The sequence below is a fragment of the Mus musculus genome, chromosome 13 (assembly GCF_000001635.26).
Source record: "Mus musculus strain C57BL/6J chromosome 13, GRCm38.p6 C57BL/6J".
NCBI classification, from domain to species: domain Eukaryota; kingdom Metazoa; phylum Chordata; class Mammalia; order Rodentia; family Muridae; genus Mus; species Mus musculus.
In genome coordinates, this window is record NC_000079.6 from 43073011 (window position 1) to 43093459 (window position 20449).

The 20449-nt window shown below is 45.1% G+C and overlaps 1 protein-coding gene across 12 annotated transcripts in view; it reads left to right on the plus strand.

Moving 5' to 3' along the window:
- Phactr1 (phosphatase and actin regulator 1) overlaps positions 1-20449 on the plus strand; it is a 458153-nt gene that overhangs the window by 392637 nt on the left and 45067 nt on the right. For all 12 annotated transcript variants that reach the window (XM_011244395.3, NM_001302635.1, XM_006516905.4 and 9 more), the window contains one exon: positions 4645-4966. In XM_011244395.3, coding sequence (XP_011242697.1) covers positions 4645-4966 — 322 coding nt within the window. The remainder of the gene's footprint in view (positions 1-4644; positions 4967-20449) is intronic.

Below are 20449 nucleotides of genomic sequence, written 5' to 3' on the forward strand. Positions count from 1 at the left end.
ATGGTAGTTCTTCTATCTTAGCTCGTCTTACAAGTCATGTGACAAGTTGATTCATCCCATCTTGCAGACTCAACAACTAAGCATTAGCATGACTGCAATTTGCTAACGCGACCGTAGCTTTAGTGGTGTCGAGAAGTTTGGGTTATGCTAGTAACACTTTGCACAGTGTCATTGCCGTTGACAGGCGTGATCTCTGGGCACTTGTTTCCAGGGGAGACTCTGTTGGAGACCCTCAGTGCCTGATGATCTCTAAAGGTGAGGCTTAGAAGTGAGTCTCTCCCAAGCTTCCCAGGAAGGCCAAAGAAACACAACTTTGAGAAGCTGGTATCTTGGAAGAAAAAAAAAAAATTAAGTGTCTAAGCCAATTTTTTCAACATTTGTTTGTAAATTGCTTTAGCTTAAGTTGCTGGCCTAGTGGGTTCTAACTTCTGTTTGGGTCTTATTTCATATTTCACTATACATTGGGGAAAAAAGTACTTCTTGAAAGTATAAAAATAAGAGAACATTTGTTCTCTCTTCCTGAGCGAGAGCTTCCTTCATATCCATTACATCTTGGGGAAGATAAAGCTGTAGGCCGCAGACAGTGCAGAGTGCCACCCAGCAAAGAAGGAGCATGCGCAGTTGCTCCGCAGCAGACACAGGGAGGCGCATGAGTTACTTCTCAGCAGCGTGGGGTGGGGCAAGAGGGAGTGGAAACAAACATGCTAGCATTTGCTACAACGCTCCCCGGGGGGGGGGGGGGGTAAAAATTCCCATTTTTATTCAGAAAGTTTATGTTTTCATACCTTAAGCAAATATTATTTCATGCACTAATCACTAATATTTGAGGAATACTCAAGTCACTTTAAAGGTTTCAGGGCTGGCAAAATGACTCAGTGAGTAAAGGCATTTTACTCACTTGCTACCCACCCGACCATGCAAATTTGAAGACCCAAATTCGATTACCAGAGTCCACACAGAGGTGGAAGGGAAGAAGGATTCTTCCAAGCTGTCCTTTGACTTCCACATCTGTGCTGTGTGCACATACCTCTCCCTGTCTCACATCACACACGCGCGCGTACACACACACAATCATAATAATCATAAATCACAATAATCAAAATCATAAATGCAATAGATTCTTAACTTTAAAAGGGCTGGTTCATTTGTATAGAAACATTGGCTCATGAACAATTTTACTTAAAATCTCTGAAACTGGGATGAAGGGATGGCTCATCATTTAAAAGAGCACACTGGATGGGGAGGGTGTGCTAGAGAGATGGCTCAGTGGTTAAGAGCACTGACTACTCTTCTGAAGGTCCTGAGTTCAAATCCCAGCAACCACATGGTGGCTCACAACCATCCGTAACGAGCTCTATTGCCCTCTTCTGGAGTGTCTGAAGACAGCTACAGTGTACTTAGCTATCATAAATAAATACATACATACATACATACATACATACAATCTTTTAAAAAAAATAAAAAATAAAAGCATACACTGCCCTTGCAGAGAACATAAGAGATATCCCACAGCCAGGCATGGTGGCACACGCCTTTAATCCCAGAACTCGGGAGGCAGAGGCAGGCGGATTTCTGAGTTTGAGGCCAGCCTGGCCTACAAAGTGAGTTCCAGGACAGCCAGGGCTATACAGAGAAACCCTGTCTCGAAAAACAAAAACAAAAACAAAAAAACAAACAAACAAAAAAACAGGATAAGAGATATCCCCTGCATCCATGATCAGATGTCTCAGAACCACCTGCAACTCCGACTCCGGGGGAATCCAGTGCCTCTGGCCTCAGAGGGCACCTGCACATACGTGCACATAACCACACACAGATACACTCATAATCTTAAAAGAAATCTTTATAAAACCTTATAAAATTAATTTTCTGCTATGTATACAAAGATATATATGAAACATAAATGAATTTTGTGTTTGTGCTTGGATCCCCATCCCCATTACATGTGTGTCTTTGTATTCTAAAATTTGGAACAGTCTAGAATGTGTAGCATTAACGGTTCCACCATTTCAAATAAGAGATAGACTTGATCTGCCCTTGACCCAAATGCCCGCCACTGTGATTGCTGCTCTTACCATTAATGCTAACTTGATGTATAGTCTCTGTGCGGTGGGGAAGGCAGGCTATAACGAGCAAAGACAGTTTGGGAGAGAGGTTTTTTCCTGTATGCTAGATCTGGAAGATAAAATAGGACTTGCTCGAGAAGACATAACAGAATATCCCAAAGCACGGGGAAGAAATATGCCGCGGTCCAGGGTTTGGACACCAGTGGTTGAGAATGGAGGGTACGGTTAAGGGGCTTTGCTAAGGATAGACCACTGGATGCCACATTGAGGAGGGGAGGCTTAAGCACGTACTTCAGTTGCCCCTTGGCAGACAATGTGCTGAGGGAAAGGAACCCAGAGGAGGCTGAGGAAAACCTCAGCAGCTTGCGTGGAGGCCATAAGTGAGCACATATGCCACTAGGCAAACCACGCTGAGGGTGGAGACCAGAACTCATGTGACACCAAGGGAGGGAGGATATTGGAGTATAGGAGAGTGGTATGTGTGACAGACGTAACTCTGCCCAGAGGCTCTCTGGGTATCTTTCCCATAGCAGGGGTCAGAACAAGCCACTAAAAGTGTGGGCCTGAGGAACTGAGCCAAGCAGCAGGTAGCCTAAGAGAGGCCTTGGATGAGATTCAAACTGAGGAGCAACCGAGTCCTGGTTATGCTCTGACACCAGCTAGCTCGGGGAACAGACACGGGCAGTTGGAGGGAAGTCTCAGACTCCAAAGATCAATGGCCATGAAGGCGGTGCCTGCAGACAGGGGGCACTGAGTGTGACAAGAAGACACTGTGCTCCTCAGTGGTACTCCATCCTGAACATGGCTCTCCTAGACAAGCTTGCAACCTGATACACGCCCAGCCCCCACTCTTCTCCAGGGCCAGATGAGCTCAAGGAGTGCTAGGTGGGAGAACTGTAAGATCTTTCCCAGAATGCTCTCTGAGAGCCGGTCTCATCATGACCCCTCTTAATGTGGACCACATCTAGGGAGCTTTAATAACACTGTCACAGAGCCAAAGGCTCTGTAGAGAACCAAACACACACACACACACACACACACACACACAAATATATATATATATATATATCAGAATACAGTAAATTTTGAGTCCCAGCGGATGAGACCAGCGATACTCTTCAGTGTTTGATTTTGCTGTTCTGGGTATAGAACCCAGAGCTAATGAACATTTGCAGCCTTGGGGAGGGCAGGGGTTACTGGGGTTGTATTGTTGCTGCTGCTGTTGAATTATTTTTGTAACACTAGCATGATGGGTCCCTTACAGCGTTTTCAACTATACTTTGCTTCTTTGACCACCTTCTCTCCCCCCCCCTCCCCAGTTCTCCTACTCCCCCCTTACTGTCCCTCCCATAGCCTCCCTTTCGTTTCCATATCATATATCATATACTACATTACCCTCATTATTATTATTATCTCCTTATTCCCCCTCAAAGTATTCTCCCCCTCTCATGGTCCCCTTTCTTGTTTCATATAACACACACATGCACACACCTATACACATTCACCAATATATACTCATGCCCACAAACATACACTTGCACACACACGCTCACACACATGCACACACACACACATGTGCATTCGTATACGTACCCACCAAACACACAAACAGACTCACACATATATAAAAATTAAAATCTAGGCTTCACCTATGAGATAACATACACAGTAATTACCTTCCTGAGTCTGCCAAACTCTTGGGGTTCTTGAGACAGCCTCTTCCTCTGTAGCCCAGAATGGATTCACCGTGCAGCCTTCCTGCTGCAGCTTTCTGCAGGTGCCCAGATTACAGACCTGCACCTAGTGCTTTGCTTTGCACAACCTTTTGTTTTTCAATCACCAAAGTTATTTGGAAAATATATAAGTACCTCAGTTGTGTGTGTGTGTGTGTGTGTGTGTGGTATATGATAAACTACTGAGTGCCCCAAAGACCCCTCCATAACCCTGACCCACGCAGTGTAATCGGTCATGAGTGGACCCACCAGCCCAGCAACCATGCTCACCCCCACCCCGACTTGGTGTGCCAAAGTCACATTCCATAACCACTGAGTCGCACAAAAAAAACTGCTCAGTGACAGGTAAGGAACTATGGCTGGCACCATGGTCGCTCATGGGAAGGGACTTGACCATAGAACTGGATTCTCTCCCATGTCAGTGGAGGTGAGTTGGACCCTGTCAGCTGAAAGAACGTGTCCCTTTAACAACGGCAAATATGTAGTAGTTGTGACAGGTTCCAAGAAAGGCTTCTGTATCTGCTCATGTTCCCATGGCATGCACCTTCCTGATGCCATCCTACCTGGGCTGCTGAGGAGCCTTGCTTAACGGGTCCTGAGACCCATCTCTCATGCCATCCAGGTTCCAGAGTACTCTGGTCAAGAAACAAGTTAGTAAACATTTCTTTAATAGCATCCACACTATGCTGAGGTCTTAGGTTGAGGCACTATATCCAGGAGGCCTATCTCCGTGGCTGCCGTCCCAAGGTGTACACACACATATGTTCTGGGTTGCATGGGTGCACACACATGATGTTCTCAGTTCTTCGACTCACATATGCTTCTCAACCCTCCTTCTGCTGCAGATCCTGGCGCCCCTGTGAAATTGCCTTGTCTGCCAGTGAAACTGTCGCCTCCGCTACCTCCAAAGAAAGTCCTGATCTGTATGCCTGTAGGGGGGCCAGAGCTCACTCTGGCATCCTATGCAGCCCAGAAGAGCAGCCAGCAGGCCGTGGCCCAGCACCACCACACCGTCCTACCATCCCAGATGCAGCACCAGCTGCAGTATGGCAGTCACGGCCAGCATCTCCCATCCTCCACCGGCACCTTGCCCATGCACCCCTCAGGCTGCAGGATGATCGACGAGCTGAACAAGACACTCGCCATGACGATGCAGAGGCTGGAAAGGTAACGGGGGGGGCGGGGGCTTGCTTGAGAGAGGGGCAGCCTGGGGATTCTAGAGTGGGAAGCCCCATTCCCTTCCCTCTACGGAACGGAAGAAGGCTTGAGAGTGAAGTCACATCAAACCTGAGTTTTAAGAGACATATAGCGGAATTGTATCTTTCCATTGTCAAGCTACCTGAGAAATCACATTTACTAAATAAATAAATAAATAGAAGTTGGGGGGGTTGATAAGGAACAATCTTGCAAGCATGAAGACCCAAGTTCAATCCCCCAGAGTCCTCATAAAAAAAGCCAGACATGACAGTACATACTTGTAGTCTCATAAACAAATAAATAATTACAATAATAATAATAAAATAAAAAGACAGAGACAGACAGTTCTCTGGGGCTCATTAGCCAGCCAGCCTAGCTTACTTGGCAAGTTCCAGGTCAGTGACAACCTGTCTCAAAAAGCAAGGTGGGAGGTGCCAGAGAAATGACACACCTGGCCCTCCTCACACACGTGCACATGTTCCTGCAGACATGCATGTACACACACAGACACACACAGGCACACACACAAAGGAGTAACGTGTATATCCGTACTAGGCCATATTGTTCCTCTAAACAACATTGCCAGTTTGAGAAGGCTGTGCATGTGTGGTTAGTCATCGTGATCTCGCCTGCCCCGAGATGGGGGAGTGGGGAGAAGATAATTGTATATTCCATATCACATGGCTTACTTTTAATGGCGTGACTACTCAGTGATCGTTGGAAACAGTTTAAATGCCACAGGCAGTGATGAGAAGGGGCGGGGAGGGAATGGCATGGCAAGCAGATCAGGGTACTGGAAGCAAAGCATAGCATCGAGTGATACACATGTGGGCCACTGGTATCTGGAAGTCACTGGAATAACCCAGTCCTTCGCCAGATACCGCCTCCGGATGCGTTTCTGGGAGGCCTGCAAAGAATACTCTCCCCGACCCATGTCTGCTGTCTGACTCCACTTAGGGAGCTCCTTCATCCTCACTGTTTCTGAGAGTCGTATGCCAGCACATCAGCTGCCCAACCTTGTGCCTAAGCAACCTCTGAGATCTCTCAGAATGACTCCAAAGCACACTGTTTAAGCAAGCTCCCTAATGAAATTGAGAAAATGTTTCCATCCGAAGTAACGGGGGTATATCAGCAAGGGCAGTGATGGCTGTCTGCTGAGACAGACAGACAGGAAAATCATGGTCTGGAAGGCTGGAGGAGCTGCTACAGTAGAGAAGCAAGCACAAGCTTACCATGGCTGCCTCCCAGCCAAGAGTGTTGTATGTTGGGAAATAGCTACCTCCAAGGGAAGCTGTTGCCCCTGGCAGTTCTATTGGGTTGCTTTCTGTTAATTCACCCTTGTTAACTTGGCCCCTTACCACTGGCTCTGACTGCCAGTGTTGTTAAGGATGGCAATACTAGCTTAGACTTTGACATCTTGACACATACCACACAAACACACCACCACCACCATCAACGTGGTCATCAGTGTTGTATCCTTGCTCACACAACCTAGGGAAACTAAGTAAAGAAGCTAAGTTCCCCAATGCCACCTACACAAAGGACAGCCCCTCCCCCAACCTGCTCATTTCCCACCGGCACCCGCACTGCAGAAATTGAGAACATGCCTTTCAATACTTTTATAGTAATTAGACAGAATCCTTTTGTTTGTTTGCTTACTTGCTCATTTGTTGAGTCTTAAAGGGCTTCTTCTTTTTTTTTTTTCAAGACAGGGTTTCTCTGTGTAGCTCTGGCTGTCCTGGAACTCACTTTGTAGACCAGGCTGGCCTCGAACTCAGAAATCCACCTGCCTCTGCCTCCCAAGTGCTGGGATTAAAGGTGTGTGCCACCACCTCTTGGCTGGCTTCATTTTTTAAAAAAAGAAACACTTCATTTTATGAAAGTGTCCATTTGTAACATTGAAAATTAAAATACATTTTAAAATATAATAATTGTTATTCGTGGGGAAGGGGGTGCTAGTGTGACGGCTTAGTGGCTGAAAGCACTGGCTGCTCTTGCGGAGGACCTGGGTTTAGTTCCCAGCACCAACATGGCCGCTCACGACTCTTTGTAACTCCAGTTCCAGCGAATTTGGTGCCCTCTTCTGGCCTCTGCGGCACCAGGCACGTGTGTGCTGCACATGCATGCAGGCAAACACTCATACACATTAAGAGTGAATCTTAAAAAGAATTGTTATTTCTACATGAGTGTTTCAAAAGCACTACCCTGTTTCGGTAAATCTCTCCAAGAAATTATGGCCCAGCAATGAAAACACAACACAATTAATATGAATATATGCTGTGTGCCTAATTGGGCAGATCTACCACTACACTACCATCTTCTCCCTCTAAGAGACCCCTTAGAACTTGTGGCTCCTCCAGACCTTGTGCTTCTGCTCTGCTTTTCTTCTTCCTCCTCCTCCTCAGCATTCTCTTTCAAACTTCCTTCTTTTCTTTCTTTCTGCTCCACCTTCCCTCTTTCTGCCCAATCATCAGCTCTCCTTTATTTTACAAATTATGGTGGGAAGAAGGTTTACAGGAAATCACCTGAGTGCTGACTCATTCCTTGTTCACAACCCCTCACAGGAGAATGGAATTAGCATCAAATATAATTAGCCCCAGGGCTATCCACAACACTACCATATATAGCTCATTGGGGGAGCAACCCTTCTAGCCTAGGTCTTTCTACCTTTCTCTCTCTCTCTCTCTCTCTCTCTCTCTCTCTCTCTCTCTCCCTCCCTCGCTCTCTCCCTCTCTCCCTCTCTCCCTCTCCCTCTCTCCCTCTCTCTCTCCCTCTCTCTCTCCCTCTCTCTCTCCCCCCCCCTCTCTCTCTCTGTGTGTTTCATAGATGCTTTCTTAAGACAGATACCAATCATGTGATTTTGTGCTCTTATGACCACTATCCAGAGTATAAATTGTTATGTCTCAGATGAATTTTCATTATGTAAACAAAAATATCAGAGACAGCATGTTAAGCTATTACTAAACATATTTTCACTTCCAACGTGCCATTTCACTGTACCTGTGGGCATCTGTGGCATGTTTCACTTGAGTTTAGAGAAGTGGTCTAACTCTGTAAGTCCTTCATTGGATTGGGCTCTTTAGTAAAATAAATCCAACACAGAACAGACCAGGACAGAGGTGTTGGGAGAGAGGAGAGGAGACACAGCATGGTGTTGGCGGCTGAAGTAAGACAGTCTGCATCCTTTGTAGCACTCTGGACACTGTTCCCACCTTGTGCAACCTCAACTGTCACCCAGGCCAAGATAATAGGCTCCCTTCATGTAGCATCAGGACAAAGAGAGTCAACACATACATTATTTTGACAAGAACACTCATCCTGAGAGGAAAAATCTTCTTCCCAAATAAAGACAAGTTGGAGAGATTTTTCTAAGTATCCACATTGTCCCCTCAGCACTGGCAAAGGATCTGACAGTAGATCAAGGTCATAGGCCACTTTGTCCTGTCACAGGAGAACTGTTATCTGAGGCAGTGGTCCTCACCCTTCAACACGGTATCAGCCTTCACTGTCCAAGTCTTACAGGAAAAAAAGGCACGATTTTCCTATCCACCTGACAGTTTCCAGGGACCCCAAAGGGCACTGCAAGGAGAAGACATATCACTGAGTGTGACAGCCTTGTGCTTGTGAAGAGCCATGAGCCAGCGCACATTAGTATCATCACTGTCCCCTGAGACCTACTGGGAAATCGCCTGTAGTGCATCATCCCAGAATCGTATGTAATCTGATCCTGAAGATGCAGCAGTGTGAAATCAAATGGCAAACTAGACAGTCCTGGATTTTGACACATACTTTTGTATCATCTTGTCTCGCCTATGAAAGGGAGGCTATGTAGCTAACTAACCCCTGTCTATACTGGATTCCCGTTTGTCCTCTAATCTCTGCTTGGGAAACCTTGATGAGTTCCAAGACAATCTTCTTGTTCTGGGAATGGGTTTATAAAGCTTTCCCTGATGTAGGTCGGACTTCTTTGGTCTCCCTACTGATCTCCCTTTCCTAGGAAACACTCTCAAATCTTTCAAGAGAGCTATGGCATTCTCTACCTAAGGCTTCTTCACTAGGCATCCTGATGGCTTAAACATACTCCTCCAAGATGATCTTAAATCTTTTCAGATTTTTACCCATCTGACCCTGCCATGTAGTTTTTTTACAGCGTGGGCTTGGGGGAGGAACATAGAGCACAGGAACAAGAAATGTTCAAGGTCAATATTTACCCACAAACAGGAAGAGGGCTCATATTTATTCTATCTCATGGTCAAATGAGTGCATCCCAGAATCAGGATTTGAATCTCAGACACACCGCGTATTAGCAGCGTGACCCGAAGTGTGTTGTGTAGCCTCAATGGGCTTTCATTTCTCATCCATCAAACAAGGATAACACTAACAGAGCAGCCTCATTAGGGCTCTTTGTGAAGATCAAATGATTTAATCAGTCCTAATCAGTCAGTTTATTACACAACATACCACAAATGTCCAATAAATGACGTGAGCATTAAGTAAAAATATATAGCACATAAAATTTTTTCTTTAGTGCCTCTAGAAGGCACATGGAAAATTTTGATCTGATCTTATTGGAGGCTGTGTGTGTGTGTGTGTGTGTGTGTGTGTGTGTGTGTATGTGTGTGTGTGTTTCTTTATTTCTCTCCATGGGTGATTCGTATCTTCTTCAAGAGTGATGCTTTAACACTTTAAATATTATGTTGGGTTTCTTATTTCAAATCTCTGCAGTAAGATCTGAAATCTAATTGGCATCCATCCTAGCACTTGGACTTTTTGATCCCAGCCGCTCACTCTTTCTGGGGTCAATCCATTCCGTGAGCTCAGCGCTCTCATTTCCTGTGGGCAAAATGAAGTGGGATATGAAGGGATTCTAGAAGGCTCCTCAAGGGACCTATGCTTTTAAAGAAGTCTTTTCTTCCTTAATTAAAGGCAGGTTCTTACCTGAAGTTGCTCACGTAGGAACCTGGGGTCATCCACGGGAAGGCCCGCACCTGACGGTCGGCAAATCCTCTCCATTCTGCAGTGTAGAGATGTCTGCATCAGCAGCTCTGTCCCCCGGCTCCTGACGCCACACTCTCCTCTGCCTATTGTCTTCACTGTGCTGCCGCAGTCCTCTCCTACCCCAGCACCTGCTCCCCCCCCCCCCATCCCCAGCACAGTGCCCAAAGAGACAGTGTGGTTCACTCAGTAGTTCATATGCATGTTTGCCAGGGGATGCTCTTAGAGTACCACAAACTGGATGGCCCAAACAACACAGGCATATTCTCCCTAGCTCTAGAAGCTGTAAGTCCCAAGGTCATGGTGTGAGGTCCTCCCTTCTGTGTCTTCTCAAGGTGGAAAATGAGAGAGTGAGAGGGGTCAAGCATGATAAGTGGGGTCATATCTGCTTTTAATATGAATATACTCTCATGATAAAGACCCTGTCACCTTGACACTCATGACAGCAGGGTTTTCATGACTTAACCACATCTCAACACAGCTGCACTGGGTCTTAAGTTTCTAATGCATGGATTTGGGGGAACACCTTCTAATCATAGTCCGAGTTATGGGAAGATCCATCAACAGTTCTTTGCTGAGAAACTGCTGTAGAACAGGTTTTGTGTCTGGGGCTGGGGAGAAATCAGAGAAGACAACAGAGGGAGGCTTCCTCTTAGCAGAGCCTTGAGAGCCTGGGAGGTCAGACTGAAGGAGCTCATCTGTAAAGAAAACAGGGTGGAAGGAGCCCTTCTAACAGGACAATCAGTTCCTTAAGTGGGAGGGCACCTCAGGGTTGTATTCTCTGACAGCTAAAAGAAAAGTGTAGCCAGATAACCAGTGTGGTGATTTGAATATGCTTGACCCAGGAAATGGCACTATTGGGAGGAGTGGCTCCGTTGGAGAAGGTATGGCCTTGATAGAGGAAGTGTGTCACTGTGGGGTCGGCTTTGAGACCCTCCCTCTATCTGCCTGGAAGACAGCAGTCTTCTCCTAGCAGCCTTCAGATCAAGAGGTAGAACTCTCAGCTCCTCCTGCACCATGCCTGCCTGGACGCTATCATGCTTCCCGCCATGATGACAATAGACTGAACCTGTAAATCAGCCCCATTGAAATGTCCTTTGGTCCTAAGAGATGCCTTGGTCATAGTGTCTCTTCACAGCAATAGAAACCCTAACTAAGACAACAGGGAGTAAGAGAACATCCTAGTTGTTTCAGAGGGAGGAGCAGAACACTCTCTCCAAATGGGTGAATGAAACTTTTCTTATGAAATGGGACTAAGTTGGCAGTTATATTCCAAGATTGTAGAAGGTTGATCATAGAAAATGGGAGTAAAGGAGAGATGGTAGAAGATTGTAATCACCATTGGTGAGGATACTTAGAGACCCATAAGAAAGCTGGGACAAAAAAGATGGCGCATCCCTATAAGCCCCAGACTCAGGAGGCACAGCCAGAAGATTACAAGTTTGAATCCAGCCTGGACCATACAGTAAAACCTCAAAGAGTAGGGGAGGACAAATTATCCTCCTGTCAGCAACAATCCTAGACAGAGAAAAAACCACATAAGTGGTGTAATATTCTAATGGCCTGCATCAGTCTGTAACTCTACTCTGTGTCTATTGAGGTAGGTTATTAACTCTGATGTAGAAGTTATTAGAAATAGAATAGTTCTTCCTCAGCTAAGATCCTATAATTGTCTGCAATTCCTGGCAGCACCTACTGAGAACTGAATGCCAATCATTGTGACAGACACACAGGAATCAAACAGGATCTGGGTAGAGTGGTTACCTAGTGTGGACAAAGACCTGGGTTCAGTCCCCAGCACTCCATGAAACTGGGAACAGTTTGTAATCACAGCCCTCAGAAGTAGAACCAAAAAAAAAAAAAAAATGTTAATTCAAGGTTGTCCTCAGCTTCATAGCAAGTTCCAGGACAGCCTGAGCTACATGGAAACTTGTCTCAAAAGACATGATATTTTGCTTGAAATATTAATAATTATAGACATGAAATTTATCATTTGTTTATGCAATCTGATTTTGGTTTTACGTTTTAGCTAGGAATGAAATTTATTGAGAATAACCAAAAAGGGTTCATGGTGTTTAAATTGAAATTGAAATCTGTAGCATACCCTCCTGAGGGGGGGAAAAATCCCTTTAGTCTCTAAAATTCTATGATCTCATGGATATTTTTGAAGCTTTCAAAGAACCCAGTTCAACTTATAACCCTAGGGCAGATCCATTTCATGATATTAGTTACCTTCCTTCACGTTATCTCAAGGTCACGGGGAATTCTAAAGAATGACACTTGGTCCTGAACTTGGTGGTCCCACAGTTCCTCTCAGCCTTGCCAGCATGGCGTATTGGCTGCATTAACTCACATTTGTAATGTTTCGCCATCAAATCAGAATGCCCCTAGGTAAAGAGCAGACACGACTCATTGCCCTAGCAAAATGAAACTCTCAGTGTGACTCACTGGCAAATTGGCATCGATTTGAAGTTGTATTTTGTTTGTAGCACAGTGAAGGGCATGTGTCATTGCATGCAATGTGTTTCTGGGGGAAGCTATTCCCTGTCCATACAAGAAAACCTCAAGATCCCATGCATTTCTGGCTCCGTATTTGCCCTTGCTTCTTAGAAGCCAGATTTACCAAGGATATAGACTTACCCTGAAGTGCTACCTACACACAGTGTCTTTCAGCTTTAACTGCTATGGAAAGGGGTGTGATATGGTCTCATCATGAGTAAGACCTCACCTCTCCACTTAGTGGACAAGCCAGCCAGCTGGCAGAAATGTGAAATAAATCAACACCCATGAACACAGCACTATCTCTTCCAGTTGTGAAACTAAAACTATCTCTGAATAACAAGATGGCTCTGGGATGGGAACCACTGACCTGGAGTATCTACAATGGCTTGCTCTGGGAGGTACCCTGTGAAGCTCTTCAAAAGCACTAGAGTATGATGCTCAGGAACTTTTAGTGGCCCGTGTATGACAAGGACTCACCCAGATCCTATTGTGTAGAGTCCTGATTTGCAGTGTCTCAGACTGGCATTCTGGAAGCTAAATGTATGCTAATACTGGTGCTATATAGTGAGCTATTTGCACTCCTCCTTTAGTTCTGGAGCAGGTATCCACTGATCTATGGGTCCCATCCTAGCTCTTGAGCCTTTCTCATTATATTGCCCTGATTCATGGTTTACTGAATATCACTAGTCATCCAAAGGGTCACTCTAGTTCCTACTAATCTCCCTGAGGACAGACCCGTGAACTCATTAGATCTGTCTTAAACCAGTCACATCAGAACTCCTTGACATTTAGCTCCTTGTAACTTCTGGATCACGGTTTGTGGTCACTGGCCCTCTTCCCATTGGCTGAGTAACTGTTAAAACCATAGATAAGCATAAAGAACCCCATCCTAGCCTCCTAGGTGAGGCTTTTGTGAACTCTCACTGGATTATTGAAGATAATGATTGCCATGGTTTGAATATGCTTGGCCCAGGGATTGGCACTATTTGGAGGTGTGTGTGACCTTGTTGGAATGGGTGCAGGCGTGGGCTTAAGACCCTCACCCTAGCTGCCTAGAAGCCAGTATTCTACTAGCAGCCTTCAGATGAAGATGTAGAGCTCTCAGCTCCTCCTGCACCATGCCTGCCTGGATGATGCCATGCTCCTGCTTTGATGATAATGGACTGAAGCGCTGAACCTGGAAGCCAGCCCCAATTAAATGTTGTCCTTGTAAGAGTTGCCTTGGTCATGGTGTCTGTTCACAGCAGTAAAACCCTAACTAAGACAGTGATAAACTTTAACACATTTAAATGAACGTGGCTGTGCTGTAGAATACCAGTAAGGGATAGATAACAGTGTGATTTTTTTTTCTCATTGTCAGAGTAGAAAACCCAAGGTGTTTGTCCAAGGTCATAGAAGTGGAGGAAAACAGGCATCATTGACTGGGGCAGTAGGACTGTAGGGTCTGAATCTCACAATCAGTTTTCTAAATCTCATTCACTATTTAGTCAGACACCACAGGCCTTAGCCTCCCAGAGGTAACAGTGGACTCCTATCTTCTGAGAAGCTCCAGATACCACAACAGACAGAAGCACACAGAACAGTTTCACACTCATATGTAAGACTGCTAAGAAACATCTTTCGACACCCCATCACAGCTAACATAGGTCCTCCATGTGTCCCATGAAAACAGGCCATCAGTTTGCATTCTGGATCCATCTTCCCTCAAACATGCAGACTAGGCCAGTGAGCTGACTCAGGAGGTAAAGGCGCTTGCTGCCAAGCCTGATGACCTGAGTTCAATCCCTGGGACCCACACAGTGGATGGAGAACCAACTCCTGAAAGCTGTCCTCTGATCTCCCCACAGGCACAGAGACATGTCCTCACGTACACACAAATAAATAAATATTTTCAACCCCTGCAGTGGTAACAAGGGTACGATTACTACAATCGCAGTTAGGATATGAACCCAGGTCTTATCACCCCAGTCCTTGAGTTTTCCCACTAACCATGTGTCTACCTTCTCTCCAAAAGCCAACAAAGTCCATTATTCCCCTTAACAGCCAGTCTGAATTTTCCCTCCTACAAGCAGGCTGGGTATGCGATTCAATTTACACAACAAATTCACAACAGTGTGCTTCTATAATGAAAAGCAAGAAGGGCAGATGTTCCTACAACCCACCTATTCTTTTGCAACGCATTTTGCTGGGAAGAGCACCAGAATGAGAGTTTATTAGGAAACATACAGGTGGGTTTGGCTTCTAGACTTGGGCGATACAACTGTCTTTGGATAATTTGGACAAGTAGAGCACATGGTTGTGGGTGGGGAGGTGTGCAGAGAAAGCAGGCTGAAGATGGAAGAGAGATTACCAACTGCATGCTCTAGCCTTGGGGGACAAAAACGTCATCACCATCATTCTCTTCTCACTATCCTGCTCTATTTTCCCCTAGTGTCCCAACCCTGCTTTACATGTTAATTACCTATTGGCTCATCATCTGTTTTCTCAATAACAATTAAACTCACAAGGACAATGATTTTGATTTGCCCTTGGAGTCTCCCTAGAAGCTAGAACAGCCTGAGAAAACTTTGTGAAAATCAATGCACACGAGAGTTTGCCCAAAATGGGAGGCCTGATGTTCACAATTTAATCACAGATACAGAGGCATTTGGAAAGCCCAAGTATAAAATGGTTCTATGAGAGGCCCATGAGCAGAACACTCTTTATTATGTCCTCCCATCTCAATGCCTCAGCTGTCAATCAAGTAGGATACAGCAACCCTGTAATCCTGGTACCAGGAAGGCTCATGCAAGAGAATTCCAAGTTCGAGGCCATCCTATGCTAGAGAGTGACACCCTGTCTGAAAAACAAAATGACAGGGACTGATGAGGTGGATCGGTTGCTGAAGTGCTTGCAGGTCAAGTGTGAGGATCTGAGTTCGGATCCCCAGTACCTGTGTTAAAGCTAACAGTGCATGTCTGTAACTTAAACACTGGGGCCAGGTGGGAGACAGGAAGCCCCTTGGAATCACAGGCCAGTCCTAACAGAATGGGTGAGCTCTGGGCTCAGTAAGAGATCTTGTCTCTAAAAAAATAAAGTGAAGAGAAACGAAGATACCTAATGCCAACCTCTGCCCTCCACACACATGTACATAATGCACCCATGCGCACACACATATGAACATGGACATGAACCTTAGCAAATACACTTGCAAAATGACAAAGCAGGAAAGTAACAGACTGGTATTCATTCTCCTACCATTCAAACGATCACATGTTTTCAAAAAAAAAAATCACTCTGTAGTCTCTGAAAATTAAGAGACTGGCAGTTCATATTATGTACTGGAAAGAGCTAAGACACAGAGCCTATTTTTAAAAATTCATAAAGAAATTAGTGTAAAGTCTAAGCATCACAATGAATTACGCCCCAAGTTATGAACACTGCCACCTTTCACACTCTCTGCTTTACTTTAAGCAATTATTTGATTATACAGTATGAAAAGGTGACATTTCATTAAGCTGGAGAGACCTAACATGCTCTGTAAGCAGGGGAACCCAAGAAAGAGCCCGGTGACAGTTTTCAGTTCGGGGATGTGCTTCAGTACCAGTTATCATCTAGGGATGTGTCCTGCACAGCTCAGAGATGTGAGTAACATAGATGCAGCTATCGCCAGTTTAACTCTTGGATGTCTGAATCTGGTCCAGATGCTGAGTTTGGAATAATAAAAACCTTTAAATAAGTGTACATGTGAGTGAATAATAATAAACAAATCAATAGGGAAAAAAAAGAAATTAGTGTGGAAATATCAGCAAGCAGTTGCCGTCATTCGTCAGAAGGTCCCCTTTCAAAAGAGCATCCAGATGTTGCTTTGTCTCCATCCAATGGCAATAATCTGCGTGGAGAAAACCCTGTGGCCGGCCTACCATCCACGAGTGGGGAATTACTAGCTAATGAACATCTCCATGCCCCACATACAGAACTAAGGGCAAGTTGTGAAATTAAAAGTCATACTGTTATAGGCTGGGAAGATAGCTTGGGCAATTCAGTCCTTGCTTAGCAGGCATGGGGACCTGAATTCAGGTGATAAACAGTAAGGCATAGTCTATGCTTATAATTCCAGTGCAGAGAATGTGAGTCAGGTAAGTCCCTGGAGCTCCTTAGGAAATCATTCCAGCCTACTGGGTGAGCTGCAGGCCACTGAGAACCTCTGTCTCAAAACAGAAAGCAGACTAGACGACTTCCGAGGAACAGCAGCTAAGGCTGTGTAGCCTCTGCATACCCGCATGCACACCCATGTACCTGCACAAAGACATGTACACACATACACCAAGAAGAAGAAGGTGGAGAAGGAGGAGGAGGGGGAGGGGGAGAGGGAGGGGGTAGGAGGAGGGGAATGGGGAGGGGGAGGGGAAGAAGAAGAAGGAGGAGGAGGAGGAGGAGGAGGAGGAAGAAGGAGGAAGAGGAGGAGGAGGAGGAGGAGGAGGAGGAGGAGGAGGAGGAGGAGAAGGAGAAGGAGAAGGAGAAGGAGAAGGAGAAGAAGAAGAAGAAAGAATCACTATTTTAAATCCTTAATCTCCCTAAAAGTTTTTGAGGATAACTGTAACATCATTCCTAACAATAAACATGTAATAAAGGGATATTGCTTTCCGGCACAAATCTGTGGTTAAAATGGACCAAGAAGACATTTATCTCCCCCAAAGGATAGAGAAAATTTATTACCCACAAATATGACATGGAAAATGAAATTAGGTTCCAGCAGGAATGAGCTGTAATTTCATCCCCATGCATTCCGAAGAGATTTCCAGAGGAGAGAGAAAGCAATCGGCCCTTTTCCTCTCGGAGATCAAAAAAAAGTGTGAGAAATTATGCTACAAATTACAGAGCCCGAGGCTGAAAAATGTCAGAAATAACCACCGAAGCTCAAGAAAATAGTTCATCAGCTTCGTTTTAAGAAAGCGGGCGCATGTTGTCCAGCGGCCCAGGATTAGTCTGCTAAGATAAGAAGCACACCAATAGAACATTTGTCTTTCTCTTGGACTTTAGTCAGGAGGAAGCTGTGCTGTTCCCTAAATAGGCTAGGGTACTCAGCCTTCCTGAGTAGGGGGTGTGTTTGGAGTTCCTTTCTCCAGAAGTTGTAACGGTGTAAATGAATTCATTTTCGCCCCTGTTCTCTGTCCTAGGAACCAAAGACTCATACTTCTGAAACTATCTGGGATTTGTATCTGATGAGTACTAACTTCTACAATACACAGGCTGACCCATAGCCTACCTCTTCCCGGCACTCTCCATCTCTGATGGTGAAATCAGTCATGGTGGTCGTACCTGATATCGTCTTTTAGTATCTGTCAATATCCTAGGTTGTGCTTGACTGAGTGACCAGTAGGAATAGTACTAGAAGCCAGGATATGGAGCCAGGAAGACTGTGGGTCAGTCACTAGCTGGACCTCCTGGTCTTCGACTCCTCCTCAGTTAAATGGGCAGAGATGCTTTCTGACCTTGTAGGCTGCTGCAAAGTCAGAGGGAGAGACTGGTGCTTATTATACATGATGCTGGAGATTGCTGACCAGCAATACACAGAAACAGCAGCTGGTTATCAAATGCTAGTCATTGTGATATATCCATTAGTGGGGTGTTTCTGGAAGAGAGAGTGCAGGGGTGTGTGTGTGTGTTTGTGTGATGGGGGTCATTATGTGTGCGTGTGTGTGTGTGTGTGTGTGTGTGTGTGATGGGGGGGCATTATGTGTGTGTGTGTGTGTGTGTGTGTGTGTGTGTGTGTGTGTGTATACATGTATGTATATATGTTTATATGTGTGTGTTGAGATAATCTCCTGTGCAGGCCTCACCCTCCTGAGTGCTGGGTTTATAGACATGTGCCACCACCCTTGGTTACCAAGAAAATCAAAGAATAAACAATCAAGCATTGGAACAGGGCAGAATTCCTACTAAAGTGAGCATGGTAATTCAAGCGCATATTCTCTTTGGGAGCACACTTCCTTTTTCGTCCTCTTGAGGATCCAAAAGCGCTAGTGGATAGACACCAGATTTAATACTAGGCAGTCTATAATGCTCAGGACAGTCCTCAGGGCCTCTGCTTCTCAGAAGCTAAGACCCGAGTTGCACCACCCCCAGCTTCGATATTGATTAGAAAAATCAGTTCAGACATTTTGATGGATTCACATAGATTCCTTGAAGACACGATTTTCCTGCTTATACAAACTGAGGCATTCTGGCACATGGTAGATTAACACTTCAGGAAGATGACCCACCGGTGTCAGTCTGCAGCTGTGTTTGCAATGTCCCTACCAGGTGGTTGTTAGCCACCTATATGGGGGTCCCTATTTTTCAGTGCTGGAGGTGACAGGTGCTTTATATCTGTCAACACAGCTAGAGGTCCCTTCCTGTGGAATCCTGTTCTATTCCGAATCTCATGTTCCTATCTTCAAGGAGAAAAAGCACAGACCTTTTTTTTTTTTTTTTTAAATCATAGACCATCTGTCTTAGTAACTTTAATATTGTTGTGAAGAGACACTATGACCTAGGCAACTTATAATTGGGACTTACAGTTCCAGAGGGTTACAGTCAATGACCCATTGTGGCAGAAGGCTTGGCAGTGGGCAAAGAGGCAAGTGGGCACTGGAACAAGAGCTGAGAGCTTATGTTGTTATCTACACATAACTCGGAGGGAGGGAGGGAGGGGGGGAGGGAGGGAGGAAGGGAGGGAGGGAGAAAGAGAGCTAGCTAACTGGGAATTATGTGAGCTTTTGAACTTCAAGGCCCAGATGCAGAGACATACCTCCTCCAACAAGACCACAGTCCCTACTCCTTCCAAGCAGTTCTACTAACTAGGGACCAAGTATTCAAATTTATGACCTTTGGGGTCCATCTTCATTTGAACCACCATGCCACCTATAAGGTTGGGTTTCGTATCTCCTTCATCCCCTCTCCCCTTATCTTTGGACCCACTTTGGAGCTTCCTGCCTCAAGGCATTCTTGTTTTCTAACTTTCAACATTTTCTCACACCAAACAAGAATACCTATTATCTGCCTCCCATCCCTAACTCCCAGGTGTCTATTCTAAGCTCTGTGCCTTTCAGAGAGCGTGCTAATTAAATTATGAAGATAGAGAGAGGTGTAGGCAAGGCTGGGACAAAACACAAGCCATGAAATCACAGTTGTGTCTCTTCCATACACGCCTACTTTCCATGATACCCAAGAAAGATGTCCAGGCACAGCTAGAATGTAGTAGCTATCTTTGATCCGTAGGAAGGGCAGCTTCGAAGGGCAAAGCAGTAAGATGCCCACTCAGTCCAATTTATGGTTAAACATCGTACTTGTCACCTAGAGACCACCCGTAATGTGTCCTGCCTACCCGTGGCTCCCATTGCTGTGTGTGCAATTAGCTGGGAAATGGGGCATCTCTAACCACTAATCTCTAATAAAATGCTGCACTGTTGTAAATACATGATTCTGTCCCATTCGGTAACTGTTGTTTCCAAGTTGATTTAGTTCACTGCCTCGAATAACATAGCTCATAGGGTGTTAACTGGATCTCCCATTTGCTTCATTGAAGAGTTATGTGGAAAATACAAAGAGAAAATCAACCCCTTTGGAAACAGTGAAAGGAAGGAAGTTAATTGAATTTAAATTAGACACAGCAATAACTTAGACCATAATTGAAAGGTTCCAGGGAAACTCATGTTTTCATACAGCATAGTAAGATTCCTTTAGGATAAAATAGTGTAATCCAAAGCTCTGATATATAATATACCTTCACACTCCACTTGTTTATGAATGTCAAATACTTTTTGAGAAGTCTTTAAATAAGGATATAAACTCTATTTTTGATGGTTCTGAAAAAGAATAAAAATTTTATCCGAACTGGGGATGTATGTTAGTGATGGAGCACTTGACAAACATATGTGAGGCCTTGGGTTCAATCCACAGTACTGGAAAAGAGGACAGAGGGGAGGAGGGAGG